Source organism: Acomys minous (genome assembly GCF_964271855.1).
Source record: "Acomys minous genome assembly, chromosome: 14".
NCBI lineage: Eukaryota > Metazoa > Chordata > Mammalia > Rodentia > Muridae > Acomys > Acomys minous.
Genome location: NC_140496.1, coordinates 18,270,434 through 18,289,204, shown reverse-complemented (window position 1 = coordinate 18,289,204; position 18,771 = coordinate 18,270,434). Strand labels below are relative to the sequence as shown.

The 18,771-nt window shown below is 49.0% G+C and overlaps 1 protein-coding gene across 2 annotated transcripts; it reads right to left on the bottom strand.

The window, feature by feature from the left end:
- Nucleotides 1-15: 15 nt before the first annotated feature.
- MARVELD3 (MARVEL domain containing 3) lies at nucleotides 16-18,353 on the bottom strand. Of its 2 annotated transcripts, none has more exons than XM_084755825.1 (3): nucleotides 17,833-18,353; nucleotides 15,402-15,529; nucleotides 16-4,233 (listed from the first exon to the last, which is right to left on the bottom strand). In XM_084755825.1, the coding sequence occupies exons 1-3, from the start codon at nucleotides 18,222-18,224 to the stop codon at nucleotides 3,596-3,598; spliced, it is 1,158 nt and encodes a 385-aa protein (XP_084611951.1). In that variant the 5' UTR covers nucleotides 18,225-18,353; the 3' UTR covers nucleotides 16-3,595. The 2 variants fall into 2 exon arrangements, with proteins under 2 accessions (XP_084611951.1, XP_084611952.1); XM_084755826.1 differs by lacking the exon at nucleotides 16-4,233 and adding an exon at nucleotides 7,878-9,718.
- Nucleotides 18,354-18,771: the final 418 nt, after the last annotated feature.

Here is an 18,771-nt window from a genome sequence, read left to right as displayed (position 1 = left end):
CGATGAAGCTCTAAGTTAAGATAGTGAATAAGATGTTTTCTTTATTCTTGAGTACTTCATACAGTTACACAAGGAAATATGATCATGTCCGTCCCCCATTTTCTCCCTCTAGCTAACCCCCTCTCAACTTCATTTTGTTTTATAACTTCCTACTAAGTCCAGTTAGTGCTGCCCAAAAACGCATGGATGTGGGGCTGTCTGCTGGACCATAGGAAACACAGAAAGAAGGATTCTCCCCGCAAATGAAAATATCATGTCATACCTATTTTTTCTACTAGTCAGCTTTGTGTACCTATAGCAACAAACTACATACGTGTGTGTGTGTGTGTGTGTGTGTGTGTGTGTGTGTGTGTGTGTGTGTGTGATATATCACCTGCAGTTTGTGAAGAGAAAAGTTTAGCTCACAGTTTTGAGAGCTTACTTGGAGACCTTAGCAGGGGACTTCTCCATGGAACGATGGAGAATGAAGGGGCTGCCACTCAACCAGATAGACCTGATCAACCCTAGGATCAGTGGGGGCATGTTTAAGCCGGATTGACCTCGCTTTCTAGCTCGGTTCTGAAGGGTAGAGGTACAGCATCAGCTCGATTCGCGACTGCTCACATCGTTGTAGATAGCAACCAGGAACTTCCCAGGAGTTCCAGGAGAACCGTCTGCCGCACGTGTGCTCTACAGCATGCTCCCAGTGACCCGAGAACCTTCCAGCAGACCCATCTCCCGAGAGTACCAGCTATCTTGTGGACCAAGGCTCCAGAGAACACACAACCCATAGCACGTTTTTACTTGAGAAGACAACTCACTAAGGATTCTTCTTTGATTTATGTTTGAAGAAATGTCACCTAGGCGTGGTGGCACATGTCTGTAACTCCAGCACTTAGGAGGTTGAGGCAGGAGGATCAGGAGTTCGAAGCCAGCTGTGGCTACATGGTGAGTTTGGGGCCAGCCTGAGCCATGTGGGATACTCAGCTCACTTCAGGCAGCATAGCTGTTAAATGAGGGGAAACTGTTTCATGAGCTGCTGCCGCTCCGTAAGTAACAGCTGACGACGGTAACACAGGAGTCAGGTAGGTTAAGGTGGGGCATTAGGACTTTAGACTTGGTGAGTGTTGGCTCACAAGATAGTTTACCCTCCACTTAAGCCTCTGACTTGGTACTAACTCTGTTCTCACTGAGTGTCTTCTAGTCTGGATTTCAAACGAGATCAGCTACCTCTCAGTCCAAGTAAAGGCCATGTTAAATTCATCATTTGGGCTTCCTCGTCATCTGGCACCAACATTTTAGAAACTTGGATTCTCAGCAGCACACTAAGCTTTCTGGGTGTGCCAGGCAAGCACTGTACCCTCCATGCCTTGACAGCTCAGTCCCAGGAGATACATTACATGGGCTGAGATGGCAAAAGGGATACTCCCAAGTTTGTTTTCCACTTCGAGTGATATTTCCTGTTGTCCCAAAAGACCACATCTCTATTGTGAGATGATCCAATTTTTTAAAAATATTTTTAAAAATTATCTATATGTGTACATGTGTGTGCAGGTGCCTGTGGAGTCCAGAAGAGGCTATCAGGTCCCCTGGAGCTTGTTAGAGGAGGTCATGAACCACCTGATTGGATGCTGGGAAATGGCAGCAAATGCTCTTAACTGCTAAGCCATCCCGCTAGCCTGTGTCCAAGTCTTATCCCTGCTGCCTAAAGGTTTTATGTTTGTAGCAAAGTTAACCGGTTTAAGGCAGTTTTTGTCATTAAGCAGAAACAACAGTATCTGTCATCAATGCCAGAGTGACAGATAGGAAGCGCTTCTTTACCACGGTGCAATAATGTTACACACTGACTCACTGGTAAGGAACATCGGCTCTTGCCCTTCTCCGGCCTTGTCTCCTCCTCATCTGCAGATGTGATTAACAAGTCTTAACCCGCCCCACATGTAATGAATCCCATCCAGTTTGCTGGAGGACTTCCACCCCGAACTCTGGACTTTGTGGCAGTGTGATTAGTCACCCATGAACTCCAATCAGAAGAGCCAGCTGGGCACAGGGCTGCCGTCACTTAGGCCAGTCTCCTTTATCCAATGAAAGCTCCAAGGTGGCCAGAGATACAACAGGAAGACCGGGAAGTAATGAGACTGCTGTGTCGGGGGTGTTAGTCTTTTGTTGAAGGGCACACATACGATTTTGGCTACTGTTAAAGTTGCCTTGCCACTCATCACGTCTTAGTGTGGGACACTAGTCAACACTCAGGCCAAGGGTGACTAGTGAAGTAGACAATATATTAACCAGACGATAGATTTCCTTGTGTTTATTTCTCTCTGAGTTCTACTTCATTTCTTAAGATTCCTTCATTTTTATTTTATGTTTGAATGTTTGTCTGCCTGTATGTGTGTGTATAACCTGTGTGCCTGGTGCCCTCAGCGGGCAGAAGGGGATGTTGGATCCCCTGGAACCTGGACTTACAGATGGCTGTGAGCTGCCATGTGGGTGCTGGGAACTGAACCCCAGTCCTCTGCAAGAGCCATCTCTCGAGCCCCTATTTCCCCATTTCTGCATGAGGCTTCCTTTTGAAGCTTTATTTTGGACAGACCCCACAAGAATCACCCATGTATGTGTGTGTGTGTGTGAGTGTGCAAATGCCATAGTGTGCACAGGGAGCTTAGAGAACAACCCGAGGGGGTCCATTCTCTTTTTCTACCATGTGGACCCCCTGGGGATCAGGCTTGGCAGCAGGTGCCCTCACCTGCTGAGCCATCTCTCCAGCCACTGAAGACTTGTATTTAATCTAAAGCTGATTCCAATGCAATCTCCTCCCCACCCCTACCCCAACACACACACAAACATACTTGGAACAGCATCTCCCTAAGAGCCCAACCTCCCATCTCTGGAGAACTATCGTGGTACCCTCTAATAGCAGAGTAACTCCCTCTGGGAGGGAGAAACAGTTACTTATTTGAACCCAAGCTCACAACTGCCAAGTACAGTGGTCTGCTGTTGCCCCACCCCCCGAAAAAAGAAATTTAAAGTTTTCTGCACATGAGTGTTTGTCTGCTTGTATATACCTGCACCACATTCGTTCGGGGCCCTTGGAGTCCAAAAAAGGGCGTTAGATCCCCTCCTCCCAGCAGGCTGGAGTTGTGCACCTTTGTGAGACATGTGGGTGCTGGGAAGGGAACCTCAGTCCTCTGCAAGAGCAGCTAGTGCCCTTACCAACTAAGCCATCTCTCCAGCCCTGAGAATGCCTTTTCCTGGTTTCCACTATAGCCATTTACAGCGCGAGGGAGAATCTCTACGGTAGCACTACATGCTAGCCTCTGATGTGTTCTGAGCTCTCAGAATTTCTCTGGCTGATCTCCTACTTAACACTATCACCTTACCACAGGGCAAACGCCCTACCTTGATGGCATACCTAGGCTTGTCAGATGGCTCTTTTCAACAAAGACGGCCCCTCACCCCCTAAGCTTTCATGGGGTGGGCCAACAGACTTACTGATCTCCTTTTATAACTTAACTCTGCTACGCTGCCTGGGGGGAGCTTAAGAAATCAAATATAGGAAATCACAGTTGTGCCCATGTGCTTGTAGGAGAGGAACAAGGGAGGGTTCCAGGTCTCCTTAGAGCGTCCCAGACCACAGGTATTCTGGGACATCACGGTAGTTTCTGTGCTGTTCCTGGCTGTCTTTGTAGTGCTTCTGTTCTCGGTAGGCCCGCAGGGCCAGCACCACGCTGGCAGCATACAAAATCACCAGAAGGCAAGCGAAGGTGGCTGCTGCCCCGTCAGTGCCCGCCAGCTGGCAGTTCATCCAGGTGAGACCCTTGCGGGCGTAGAGTCTCTCTCTGGTTTTACAAGTGTCAGTGGAATTGATGCGCAGCGCTGCGTGCAAGTAAAAGCCAATGCCGACGCAGTAGCCCACCGCGGCCAGAAGGCTGAAGGCGGCTTCCATCAGCAACCACCTTCCCGGCAGCTTCCTTAGACTCTTGGCTCCCTGCAGTAAAACGCCCATAGTGAGGACGCCCAGCCCCAGGGAGACAGCCACGCCTCCGTAGATGAGGGGCGACCGCAGGATCGTGTACTGCTGATCCAGCTGCCGAACCTGCTCCAGCTCGGTGCCCTCAAAAGGTGAGTAGTAGTTATTCCCGAAGCCGCCGCCGCTGGCAAAGCTGGCGCTGAATCCGGCCAGGACAAAGTAGGAGGCCACGATGCACATGAGAACCATACCATTCAAAATCACCTCCACTATCTGCACCACACCTGGGAAAAGAGAGTCCGGTTTAAGCTTGGATCACTTACCAGGTCAAGCTAGGGATCTCCTGAATCCGAAGATGACCTGTCTGATTACGCAACATTCTTGGTTTTGTCTTTTTTAAAAAAATTTTTCTCATTTAAAAATTCCTAACACGTGAGTGTGTGTTAGGCAAGTGCTCCGCGGGTGGGCTGTACAACCTCTCAGCCTTGTTGTTCTGACTCTAAAACGTTCTTTAAAAAAAAAAAAATCATTGCAGGGGCTGGAGAGATGGCTCAGAGGTTAAGAGCACTGTCTGCTCTTCCAGAGGTCCTGAGTTCAATTCCCAGCAACCACATGGCGGCTCACAACCATCTAGAATGAGATCTGGTGCCCTCTGCTGGCCTGCAGGTGTACACTGTATACATTATAAATAAATAAATCTTTAAAAAAAAATCATTGCAGGGTGGGTGGGTGGAGCGATGGCTCAGCGGCAAGAACACTTGTTGCTTTTGCAGAGAACCTGGGTTGGGTTCCTGGCACCCATGGGGCAGCTCACAACCTCTGTAATTCTTGTTCCGGGGAATCCAATGCCCTCTTCTGATCTCAGCAGGCGCCAGGTATGCAAACAGTGCACATGAGAGACCCTCATATACATAAAATAAATATTGTTATAAAAATCAAATGTCAATCTGAAAAACTTGGAGACTTATAATATATATATATAATTTATTTTTTTTAAAGATTTATTTCTTTATTTATACAATGTTTTGTTTGCATGTACCCCTGCAGGCCAGAAGAGGGCACCAGATCTCATTATAGATGGTTGTGAGCCACCATGTGGTTGCTGGGAATTGAACTCAGGACCTCTGGAAGAGCAGTCAGTGCTCCTAACCGCTGAGCCATCTCTCCAGCCCCATAATTTATATATAATATATATGGCATAGGTAGTTTAAAAAGTTAAACATATGTATATCATCTGGCCCTGTAATTCTCATTGCACCCTTAGGCATTTACCCTAAAGAAATAAAAAGTTACTTGGTAGTTTGAGGATGAGAGTTTGAGGATGAATAGGAGGCTAGCCTGGGCTACAGAATGAGAGTTAACCTCAAAATAAAAAAAAAGAAAAGAAAAGAAAAGAAAAAGAAAAAACGTTATATCAACACAAAAACACGAGTCTTTATAGTAGCAGCTTTCTTTGTAACAGCCAAACGCTGGGAGACTTTAGCCTTGAGCCGTGAATGCATAAGGCGTCGCACCCTTCCCAGGGAATGCCCTACCCAGCAATAAAGAGGAATGGACAGGCCACAACCTGGGTGAGGTTCAAGGTAATTATGAGTGGGAGAAAAAAGTTCTGGCCTCAAAGGGTTCCACAGGGCATGACTCTATCTGTGGCGTAGCCTCAGAGGGATGGCGCTCTGGAGTGTGGCACACTGGTGGTGACTGGGGACAGGGGAAGGTGGGATGAGAGGAAGAAGGGGGTGGGTGTGGCCGTAAAGAGGCAGCATTAGGGGTGTCTGCTGGGATGGAGTGAGCACAATCATCTAGCTGTGATAAAACTGCACAGAGTTATGCACACAAGAGTGTGTACAGCCCAGGGGATCTGCACAAGCTCGTTTGTCACACGCTCTGGGAATCTTCACTCAGGCCATCGTGACTGTGAGGCAAAGATTTTACCCACTGGGCCGGGCGGTGGTGGCGCACGCCTTTGATCCCAGCACTTGGGAGGCAGAGGCAGGCGGATTGCTGTAAGTTCAAGGCCAGCCTGGTCTACAAAGTTAGTCCAGGACAGCCAAGGCTACACAGAGAAACCTTGTCTAAAAAAAATAAAAAAAAGATTTTACCCACTGAGCCATCTGCTCAGACTTTCTTTGTGGACATAAAGCCATCCAAATCTGCCCTGCACCTTCTTCACCACTCTGTCTTCCCCATAAACAGAGCTCACACACCATCAAGCATCTTGCTGGCTTTATTTACTGTATGTGAGCGAGATCCCTGGGTCAGTCTGCAGAGTGGCCACATCATTTTGGTTGTATGGGTGGACCCCATTTGCTCAACCAGGTTTCTTAGGAGTTTGGAAGACCTGCAGATCCCACAGGGCAGTGAGAGCCAACAGGTGGACTGAGACCGAACACCTCTTGTCTAAGATCACCTGTCACTGGCTCCTGCTGGAAACTTCAGGCTGCACTTTAGGAAGTTTATTTATGGTCCTCTTGGGGTGCAGAAACAAAGAGGAATGCAGATGAACACCGAATTTGCATACCAGATTTCAGTATCTGCTCTTTCCCTGCTCACTGAAGTCCTTCTAAGCCTTAGACATTTTATCTGCTGGATGGAGTTAAGGCTTCCAGCCTCCCCACCGCCACCCCCACCCCCTGCCTCCCCTGCAGGTCTGTGGGAAGGGTCAAGCGGAAGGGAGAACAGTCGGCCTTCTCTAGCTATAACTTTTGCACCTCTTTCCACTGAGGATGGAAATGCATCTGGCCATGGAACGACAGGCGTTTTCTTAGCAGTGTTCCCTAAACACCACATTCTGGCAACTGGTTGCATAGTATTTGTATTACGTTAGGAATAAGTAATCCGGCAATAGAGAATACAGGAATTTATGCCCAGATACCATGCCATTTTATACAGGAGCCCAGAGCACTCTCAGATTTCAGTATCAGAGAGGACCCTGGGTCCAATCCCTGAGGACACGAATACATGACTAAAATTACTTGGAAAATCATAAATGCATGGCAAGGCGTCTCTGTAATGCTCTAAGACGGGAGGGGAGTAGCATGGCCTGTGAGGAGAAACCTGGAGAGCTTTGAAAGCATGCTGTTTCCCAGTGATCAGCACAACCACGCACCGCACCGTACTAAAGGCGCCATGCCTATCACTGGAGGGACAGCAGCCAGCTCTACAATCCCCAGGGGCCGCGAGCTGGGCCCACGTGAATTCCTGAAAAGCCAGGGGACACAGCGCATAGGGGGATCTGAGAGTTGAGAGACTGTATTGCCCTAATTTAAAATTCAGCATTAGATTCTAGCTGCCCACTCTTCAGCCGGGCTCTGTAAGTACAGCAAACGATGAACCAGCCCAGAGGCACTGGTGGGGGGCAGCGTCTCCTACACTCTTCATTTTCCTCTACCCCGATTTCCCTCCCATCAGCATATAGAATCAGAAACAAGGATTCTGACACAACAGATGGGAAATAGGAGCCTCTTTCCTTTCAGGACACACAGCACCCATCTTTTGGCTGAAGTGGATGAAACCAAGGCTTTTACGTCTTCTGCTAGGTCCAATGATACCAGGTTTGTTGAGGGAATGACTGTTGGGCATTATTCTGGGTGCCAACTAGCCTGACCTGCCTTAGCAAAGCTACTCAGTGTCTTTAAGTAGGCTGCTAATGCACAAAGATAAACATCAGAGAAAAAGACGAAAAGGGAAGACATTGTAATTTATCTCCGAGTTAGGATGGGCCGAGTCTCCAGAAAGATGGCGGAGGTCTATGGAAGCGGACTCAGAAGCCTACCAGATCTCTCTGCTGGACACACACAGTGCCTTTCAGAGCAAGGCTGCTTTTGTGGTTGACCACGAAACACTAGGCTTAATTCTGTGTCTACTTCTGTCTTTTTTGCACTGTACATAACTGTCCTGAGGATGGGGGAAAAAATGCAAGGCGAGCAAGTCAGTTTGATCTTTTTATTTTGTGAAAATAAAATGAATATGTGCACTCAACATATCTACAGAATGAAAAATATAAGCCCCCTTTTCTCGCTGAGCAAAACTTCACAGTGTTCAAGAGACTTTCTAGCCACGTGAGACAAGAGGTATGCAATTCTGTCCCTAAGCCCAAAGTTGTCTAAATCATCCAATGGAGTTCAAGTGAATAATGTGTTATGAACATTAAAAAAACCAAAAAACAAAAAACAAAAAAACTGCCGCCTCCAAATTAAAATTTTTCTTTGGAATGCTTGGATTTGCATCAAGCAAATAATTAGTTTGTACCAGAATATACCATAACGGTCCCAAGCCATAATCCAACAGGTAGTCAAGTCCACGAAGTTGTCTGGCCAAAAGAGTCATTCTTCTGTAGGGAAAGGGGCTTTGCATTCTTCTCTTTTGAGTAGATCCTGAATACCAGCTATGGGGTTGGATTCTTCATACAATGGCACATTTACGAGAGGTACAAATGCTTATTGAGTGCTCGGGGCCACTGGACACTTACAGTAGAAAGGGTTTCTTTGCCGCTCAGAGATTTTAATCTGCTTCTCCTTTTCTTGCCCCACCCCCTCAAGCTGGAGGTTTTTTTTTACCCCTAGGGAAGCATCCCCCAGTATCCATAGAGTGCAGGGCCCAGATGCTCAGCGTGGAGATGCCCTGTGCATCGGCTGAAGAGAGCTGAGTTTAAAACAGACTGGTCAGGCTGAACTGCCTCCTGTCCATGTAGTTTTTTGTGAACCCTGAAGAGAAGTTTCCAGTTCACTTGTCCCTGGCCTAATCATGAAGTTCACTCTGCCTTTCTCCTGTGGGTTCTGGCCTCTTCTAGTTCCTTCATCATTGCTGTTTATCTGGTTTGGAGACAGGGTCTTGCTATGTAGCTCAGGCTAGCCCAGCCTTACAAGTGCTAGGATTATAGGATTACAAGCCTGTACCACCAAGCATGGCTCCAGTGTTTGGGTTTTGTTCTGTTTTTTTATATACTTTTTGTTAGTTCGACATCCACAGAAGAGTCCGGAAACCAGAGTTCGTTGCCTCAGAGAACACTTTTCTAGGCAGCTGGGAGCTAAGCCCAAGCATACCTACACTGGCTTGGTATTTCGAAAGCATTAGTGAGTTCCACATGAAAGAATTCTTGTGAAAGATGGTGGCTGAAAGTGACTTCTATCACATATATGTGGCAGAACATTCTAGAAGTCTAAAACTCAAGCATTGCTGTGGGCTTCTCCTTCAGCTTCTTGACTTTTCGGTAACCCCTAAAGGCCAGAACAGCTCCCACGGCAAAGACCCCAATGCCCATGGCTGCAAAGACCCCTGCTCCTACGTCTCCGCCATGAACGCCGCAGCTGAAGCCACTGTAACCTTTGCTCTGGTACAGGGCCTCCCTCTCCTTACACACGTCCGAGCTATAGGCAGCAGAGAGGTGTTGGAAGAAGAAGTACAAGGCTGGGATGTAGGCCCCAGCGATGAGCGCATCCATCAAACCCTCAATCACCAGCCACAGTGGACAGTGCCACGGGACCCGCAGGACACCCCCGAGGAGGAGGAGGCAGGAGAAAGTCATGAGGGCTCCGCTGTAGGCCATTGCTGCAGTGACCGTGGGCAGCTTGAGCTGGTAGAAGTGGACATCCAGCTGCTGGGCTTTCTCCCCATCCGCACCACTGAAGCCACTATAAGCCCCTCCGTACTGGTAGTAGTAAATGCCCCCCAGGCTGGTGATGCCCGTGTAGCCCCCTGTGGAACTGTACGAGACCGAGCTGCAGGCCAAGATCAGCAAGTTCAGCAGAACCTCCAGCATCTGGCAGCAGGCTGCAAGAAAAGGGCGTTACTGTTTCCGAGATGCTGACTTTCCCTAGGAGACTCAGCTCGGGCCATCCTTCCCACGCAGCTCAGCCCACTGCTTCCTTGTCCCGCCCACAGCCCACAGCGGGCAGAGTAGGCTGCATAGTTAGCGTTAGGAGGCAGCAGGGACCCACTGTCTCTTGAAACCCTATTGATCGAAAAGCAAAGCGTAACACTTAAAAAAGCCTAGCAGGGCATGGCTGTCAGTAAAATAAGCCTGGAGAGCCCGAGCTTGATCCCCAGCAGCAATGTAAAGTAACAGGCATGGTGGCTGCTAGCCCACCCCAGCATTGGGAGGCAGAGGCAGGCAGGTCAGGAGTTCTTTGGTCAGCCTTGAGTTCATAGTAAATTGGAGACCAGCCTGGACTACATGAGACCGGCCCCCTCTAGAAATACACAATATTTTTCTTTTTCTTTTCTTTTCTTTCTTTTTTTGGAGACAGGGTTTCTCTGTGTAGCCTTGGCTGTCCTGGACTTGCTTTGTAGACCAGGCTGGCTTCGAACTCATAGGAACTCTGCTTGGGATTAAAGGCCACACTCAGCCTCACAATATTTTGTTATCTCAGTAAATCTCAATTTTTTGTTTTTGTTTGTTTTTTCCAGACAGGGTTTCTCTGTGCAGCCTTGGCTACCCTGGCAGCTTTGTAGACCAGGCGGACCTCAAATTCACAGAGATCCACCTGCCTCTGCCTCCCAGAGTTCTGGGAATTAACAGCATGCGTAAACCTAAATTTTAATTCTAAATGTATTTTTGTATCTCAGTAAACACAAATCCATCGACAGGTGTGGTGGCACACGCCTTTTATCCCAGCACTTGGGAGGCAGAGGCAGGCGGATCTCTGTGAGTTCAAGGCCAGCCTGGTCTACAAAGCAGAGTCCAGGACAGCCAGGACTACACAGGGAAACCTGTCTTGGAAAAACAAAAAACAACAAAACCCACAAATCTACCATAGAAATTTATTTTTAATTTTTATTATTTATGTGTGCGGGATGTATGCACACATGTGTGCAGGTGCCCCAAAAAGCCAGAAGGAGATGTCCGACGTCCCACGGCCTGCAGCTGAGTTCCTGACCTCTGTGAGCCACCTGGTGTGGTGTTGGTTCCTTATCACAGAGCAGCGCAGCACTAACCCCATCACTCCAGCCCTACTTCAGAATGTTAAAAGATGTATAGAGATGACAATAATAGTTTAAGAATATTTTTGAAGCAGTTTTGCCAAGTAGCACAGGCTAGCCTGGTACTCTTAGTCCTCAGCTTCCCAAGTGTGTGTCATCATTCCCGGCGTCATAATGAATTTAACTGCTTCAATGGGACAAAGGGATATTTAGATTTCTCCAGTGCATTACTATGTGACTGTGTGTGTGTGTGTGTGTGTGTGTGTGTGTGTGTGTGTGTCTGTGTGTCTGTGGTACTAGGGATGGGAACCTAGGGCCTCACATATACTTTACCCCCTGGCAGAGAAAATGTCCTGGAGGAACAACGGAAGGGCTAGACCCTCATGGAGTTCCTCCCTCCTGCTTCATAGATCCATGAAAGAACAAGCAGGCTGCTCAGATCAAGTGCCTTCCCCGATATTGGGTCCCTCCCACAGTGCGTGCTCTGGCTCAGGCCAAGCCCCCAGACCCACTCTCAAGCTAAACCCATTCAAGTCAGCTGCACTTGAAAATCCTGACATAATCTCACTTTAAACCAGTACTATATTAGGGCATTTCTTATTAAAAAGGAGAGATTGAAAATCCAAATTAGAGCCGGGCAGCGGTGGCGCACGCCTTTAATCCCAGCACTCGGGAGGCAGAGGCAGGCGGATCGCTGTGAGTTCGAGGCCAGCCTGGTCTACAAAGTTAGTCCAGGACAGGCAAGGCTACACAGAGAAACCTTGTCTTGAAAAACCAAAAAAAAAAAAAAAAAAAAAAAAAATCCAAATTAGTTTCTTTCCTGAGTTCAGAGGCCACAAGCTAATGCACGCTGGGCAGGATGGTCCCTGGGCCCCGCCCTTCTCCCCTTGGCCGGGATGGTTGATGGTGACTGCCAACCTGACTGACCTGACAAGAACCGGGGAGGTTAGGAAAGCAAGCTTCTGAGGGTGTCTCTGGGGTTTGCAGAGAGATTAAAAGCATAAGACGCACCCCTCTCTCCCATTAATATGGGCAGCACCAACCAACAGGCTAGAGGCTCTGATGGATCAAAAATAGAAAAGAGGGACCATTGCAGGCCGTCTCCTCCTCCTGCCTCTGTGTCCTGGCCACCAGGAAGTGAGCTGAGCCCAATGATTCTCCCTATCTCTATGGGCTGAACCCGCTGAGGCTTTGACTTTCGATCTCCTCTCCAGGAAGTTTTGCTTTTTTTTTTTTTTTTTTAAATCATAGCAGCATTTCCTGCTATGTGTATGTATACAAAGCTATGTGACGCAGGCTGCAACAGGATCAACTTCCTCTTCTAAAAGTGTCCCTTTTGAAATGCAAACCCCAAATACTCTCAACAGCTACACCTGACGGTTCCAAGCGAGCACACCATTGAGAACTTTAGTCCCAACTCAGGGGCTAGAGAGTTCCTCCATAGGTAATGTGCTTGCTGCACATGCATGAGTGTGTAATGTCCAGCCTTTGTCATGTCAGCACAGAGAGGTGAAGATGAGTGATTTTAAGGGCTCGTTCGTCAGCCAGTCTAAACCTATTTGCTTGCACACACATACATACACACACACACACACACACACACACACACACACACACACACACACTTACACATGCATGCATGTGTGTGCACACGCACACTGGAGCGTACACAGGGGAGGAGGGAGGGGGGAGAGAACAGTTTCACTTGGGAGAAAAATGAAATTTTTGTCTTATTCTAACTTGCTTTTTCGAGAAAGTGTCTTCCTATGTAGTGTAAACTTCCCGACCTTTGTTGTGTAAACTTTCCCTATACCTGTCATCCTCCCATCTCGGCCTCCCAAGAGCTAGAATTTCAAGTGTGTCCTACCAAGCCCTGCCTGTCTGTTTTGTTTTGTGACAGTCTTGCTATGTTGCCTTGGCTGACCTAAATCGTGAGACTCAAAGGATCCTTCCACCTCAGCCTTGTAAGTAGCCAAGCTGGAGCTGTCGCTGGGTGCCTCCATGCTGAATGAAAGTTTAAACTTTCAAAGGTACTTTGCAATAATGGCCAGGAGCTATCAGTAAATAGGAACCACTGTGATTTAAGGACTGAGCTTCTAAAGCCAGGGGGTGAAGGACAAGAGAGGTGAGGAGGGAGAAGTGAACTGAGATTTACACCTTTTTTGTTTTGTTTTGTTTTGTTTTTTAGAGACAGGGTCTCTCTGTGTGGCTTTGCCTGTCCTGGCCTCGCATTGTAGACCAGGCTGACCTCGAACTCGCTGGGATCCATCTGCCTCTGTCTCCCGAGTGCGGGGGATTAAAGGCCTGTACCACCACACCCGGCGAGATTTGCATCTTCTAATCTACAGAGGACTGGGGGCGGGGTCAAGGGAAGCCGCATGCGCACCAGTCAGAAACGCAGCTGCTTTCAATCTGATCTTTAGTTCCAGTCCCTAAGGATGTTTGTATCTGAGATTTCTTTCTGGCAAGAGAGAAGTTGGGGCTCATGTCTTTCTGTTGGTGTCACTATACCACTGAACTTTCTAGCAGTGAAACACAGATCAGACTTCAGGGTGTCCCAGGGGGCCACGGAGCAAAAATTTGCCTTGTTTGCTGGGAGGGTTTGGGGTGGGGATGGGGGGTGCGGGGAATGACACGATTTCCCTGACAAAGAAAAAGCCACAAAGGACTCACTCTAACGCGCACTTAAAAGGGCATCAGGCTCGTCTTTCCTGCTCTAGCCAGTGCCGATGCAGATGGCTGTCTCTCCACACAGTGCCCCTCTGTGCACCTGCGTGGGAGCTCTGAACAGCAGCTCCTAACAGTTTCCGAGCACTGAACCATCTCCAGCCTCTCCGATGCAGGACTTCCATACCCAAACGCCAGGCTGAAAGTCAAAGAGCCAGAAGCAATCAAGCCTAAATCTAAGGTGTGTTTTCGATCAGAAGCCCAGGCAGGGCCTGTCCTTTTCCTTTTTGGTAAATCAATCTCAGAAAGAAAGAAGAGAAAAATCTCTAGGGAGAAACCTGTTAGCCAGCCTCTGACTTGTCCTGCTATTTACAGCATCAAGAGGAGAAAGTTCCGCCAGAGAGGCTGGGGCTCTGAGCCTTCACTTAATGCCTGTTATGACCTGGGTAACTTGCTGTGCCTCTCTGAGCCTCAGGAGTTTTTAAGAGGATTAAAGGCATCTCTGTCCAATATGTGTAACCAGCTGATGAAGATCCTAGTACTCAGGTGACTTGAAGCCCTTTCATCAGTGCTCCTCATAATCTTATAATCACCACTCCATCATCATCGTCAGCCTGTGATGCATCTTCAGCTGTGGATCCGTGATTCTCCCCTCGCCCCCACCCCCCAAGGCTGGGATGTTTCCTCTCTTAGTCATGGGCAGCCACAGCAGACTAAACACAAGCTCGCGCACCAGCAGGTTCACCCTGACAAACCGGATTTTCTTCCTTGCTGTCAAGGCCAGGACCTGGGCTGAGATGAGAAGCTGGGAGGCCAGGCTGGTAGCTGCAAGTTTTAAATGCTCGACAAGTTGATTTTGTTGTGTTGTGTTGTGTTGTGTTTAACTTGAGACAGAGTCTCCTATAGCTCAGGCTGGTCTCTGAACTCCTGATCTTCCTATATCCGCTGACCGCGTGCCAACGGGCCTGGTTTTTATTTATTTTTCGTGTGTGTGTGTGTGTGTGTGTGTGTGTGTGTGTGTGTGTGTGTGTGTTTGATGTGTCAGAGAACAGCTTAGGGAAGTTGGTTTTCTCCTTTTACCAAATGGGTCCTAAGGACTGAACTCGGGTCCTCAGGCTTGGCAGCAGTCACCTTTACCCCTTAGCCATCACATTGTTGCCTGACTTTTGTTTTTAATTTTACTTGGTGTGTGAAAGGGTTAAGTAGCTTTATGACATTTTTGCTTTTCTTTGGTGATGAATGAGATTTTGTTTGTTTGTTATTTGAGACAGGGTCTTGCTCTGTCCACCAAGCAGGTCGAGACCTCACAGCAATCCTGCCTCGAGTGGGATTGCAGGCATGCACTATGCTAGGCTGTGAATTCAGTCTTAATGTAAAATCTATTCTTACTGTGCATCTCAGACCATGGAGATTGAAAGCCAGTGACTGGGGCGTTGGCTCTCTAAGGAGACTGCCTGCTCCTCTCTGCTTGGTTTGAGGAGGGACTCTGTTATCTTCTGGGGTGACATTCCCTCTGTGGACTCTGAGCTGTGCCAGAAGAGCCTCTGTCCACCACAGGCAGCTCCCAGCACGCTGAAATTCCCAACCTGAGGGGTGGAAGGTGGTTGACACATTGCTCAGAGCCAAGCACTTTGGATCAGCATGGGGACCCTCAGTGCAGTGTTCAGACCTTCCTGTATTCTTTATTGTTGTTTGTTTTTGTTTTTTGAGCAAAAATTCTATGTAAACAAGGAAATGAGACTACTAGGAACCCAAGAGGAAAACTGAGCAAGCTTTCAATTCACCGACTCACGCCCCCCCCTTTGCCTCTCCTCAAGCCATTTGCAATATAAATGGTCAGATGGGGTCACCCTCCCCCAAAGCTCACCTCTCCCTGTGCACAGGTATCTGCATTTGTGGCATTCCAGGATCCCCTCAGCTTCGGAAGGGTAATAGTCCTCTTCCTGTCGAGCAGGCCCCAAGTGTGTGTGCACATATCTTTCTGAAGGAAGCTCACTGCAATCAAGAAACACACAGACATGAGGGATGGGCCTGCAACTCAAGGCTTTGCTTAGTATTAAGACTTCATTTAGTTTTTAGTACGCAGCCCAGGCTTGTACTCCTGCCTCGGCTTCCCAAGTGCTAGGTCACAGGTGTGTGCCACCATGCCCACTGGTATTAGAATTCTCAATTTAATAATGAGCTCGGCCTTGAACCCCTGTTCCTCTTACCTCCACGTTCCAAGTGCTAGGATTATAATCATGTACCACCATATCAGGCCATGTTCCTTTTGAGATTTTTTTCCCTTGGCTACCCTCTGGCACCTTCCATTTCCTTTTCTTCCGTTTGTCTAAAATATGCATGCTGGGCTCTGTCTAAGATTCAACAGGCTTTGTTCTAGTTGGTAAACTCGGGGTGGGGGGATGGGGCATCTTCCTAGGACAGAGAAGCTATCCCATCTCTCTTTGGTTTGAAATCCTTAAGCCTTTCATCAGCGCACAGGAGGCTCTTGCACTATGTACACCCACAACCTAGGCTCATGGAAGCAGCAGCAACGGGCTGCCCTTCACCCTCAAGTGTCCCTCTGGGGCGCTGAGGAAGTTGTTTTTCCCCTTGAAATGCCTTTTATCTTCCTCTTCTACAGAACTCAGCTCTTGGTCACCTACTGTGGGATCCTGTGGGTGCTCAGAAGGAAGCCTAGCTTTATTCTTTGCACATCCCAGTTTCTCCTGAGGGGGCTGATTTCACACTGGGCAGCAGTTGGCTGGTTTTGCCGCCCTTCCTTCTCCTGCACCAGTCTCTGAACCCTGACAGTAAATTACCACATGCCAGGCCCTGCATCCCCGCCTTCCAATAAATCCCAAAGAGGAGAGCAGAGAGAAACTGCCCTTTGCCCTCAAACCTCTAAATAGAAAATGAGCACGTGCATTTTTCTTATTCACTTTGGGTTGAGGTGGGGTAACCAGGGCTCTGGTTTAAGGTTTAAAAGGAAACCTACACATGTACCTCTTGTTTTCTACTTCTGTGTTTGCAGTTTAAGATGGGTGCAGTTGGGGAAACAATACCTGGTGTCAAAGATTGAAAGAGCACACTGAGTCTGGGTGCGGCTTTTGTAATGCTAGTTGGTTTCAGATAATGTAACATAAACTCCTGATAGTGCTTTCCCTGATAAGTGGACGAAGCCTCGGAGTCTAACAGCCGGGGCCGGGAGCGTTGTCCCCAGGGAAAAGAATGCACAGGGTTCTGACAACTGCTCCAAATTGAAGGAGGGACTGTAGCCCAAATGATATCCAGGACAGGCTAACTTAGAGGAAGTCCGGGTCCTACAGGTGAAGTCTGTTCGTTCGGGAGGGTGGGGTTTAAGCAAGCGTAAGATCTACTGGGACTCTAGGTAAGAGAAATACAGGAGATGGGGAAATAGAAGGATCCAGAGGATCTTAGAAACCTACAAGAAGAACATCGTAATGGGTGGATCAGGGCTGGGGGGTCTGCTCAAACTATTGCACTAACCAAGGTCAACACAAGTGGTAAATATCGAACCCCTACTCTGATCTAGCCCGTGGGCAGGACATTCTCCACAGTTATGTGGAGAGCAGGGACTAACTCTGACATGAATTTTGGAGTCCCATATTTGACAAGCTCCCCTTGGTGGAGAGCCCTGGTGGCACTCAAAGAAGGAATAAGCAGGCTACCAAGATGAGACTTCATAGCCTATGACCATATAGTGGGGGAGGAGGTCCCCTCCGTCATAGTCCTAGGGCAGGGGAATGGGGTGAAAGTGGAAGGAGGGAGGAATGGGAGGATACAAGTGATGGGATAACAGCTGAGCTGTAATCTGAATAAATTAAACAAAAATTTAAAAAGACTTGAAAGAAGCTGCTTAGAAGGCCCTTGCTGACAAAGGGGTTACAAATCACTGGAGAACTTCAGGTGGGCTGCAGCGTCTGTCAGGGGCCTTGGCAGGAGGAGCAAGTCCAACTATTAACTCTTTGTTGGGCTAACTTCATTCAGCCCACGACACCAGGAAACTGGCCTTTGAAAGGTATGGAGGGCTAGCTTGGGAACACGACCTTCTGTGTCTGTCTGTGGCCTTAGCATAATCTTGTGGCCACTTGAGTGGATCCTTGGGCTAGCCCCACCCACCTAGCGGTCTAAACCATTACGGTTTCGGTCCTGAAACTCTCCTTCTTTTCCTGGTTCTAGGAAAACACAGAGTTGGGGAAGATCGCAGCGTCACCCCCAGAGCGCCGGCTAGGCGCAGGGCAGGAACAGGACAGGGTTGAGGCGCAGACCGGGTCCCCAGCAGGTGCACCACTCACCTCTCCAACCCGCGGCGTCCAAGGCCCTGCTTCCGCGGCGGTTCCGGGGGCCCCCAGGGTGCGGGCTCGGGGGTCGAGGCTGAGTCCCAACTAGGTACCCAGGGCTCCGGCCGTGCATGGCTTTGCCGAGACTTCTCCCAGGCTCTTTGTTCAGCTGTGCGATGGCCCGCGTCCCTGTGTCTGTCTTGGCGCGGGTCTCGGTTTGTCCTCGGGTCCCGCCCAGCCCGACGGTCCCCGTTTCCTCTGGTGTCACCGTTCCTCTCCCTGTGCCTGTCCCTGTCTCGATCCCGCGGCCGCTCGACGTGGCGGTCTCGGTCCGGGTGTGGGCGCCGATCCCGGTCTCTTTCTCTCGGACGGGCCCGGGGTTCACGAGTCCCCGAAGTATCTTCCATGGCCCGGTTCCTGTCCTCGCCCGGAAACGACCCGAGGGCCACAACCAACCACAAGTTTCCCAGGCAGGTGGCCAAGCTCAAGGAGCGGCTCGCTGCAGCTCACCTGTGCGCGTGCGCACTTGCCTTCGGACGGTCTTGAGAGGTCGCACCTGCCCTTCGCCGCCAGGGGGCGGTCGTAGTGCCAGCAGAGGAGATGAGGGTGAGAGGTAGGGGGTGGGAGGCGAGTTCTTTCTGAAAGAGCTGTCAGTTCTAGGAGTTATGAGATAAACAAAGGTAAGTGACCCAGAAAGCAGGGGAAGGGATGTGGCCAAATCAGTTCAGCTTTTAAATGCTGTAGGTCTTACATAGAGGTATCAGGACGCCAATCATCCATTTACTTACTTTCCTGGTACAGGGTTTTAATCGCAGGGCCTGGCATGTCTAGGTGAGTGTGCTACCACTGAGCTATATCCCCAGTCCCAAACTAAGATCATTAAATCCACTAAGACAGTTCCATGCCCCTGGGCGTGGATTTGAGCCTTCTGATAGAAAGCTCACCACTGGGAGC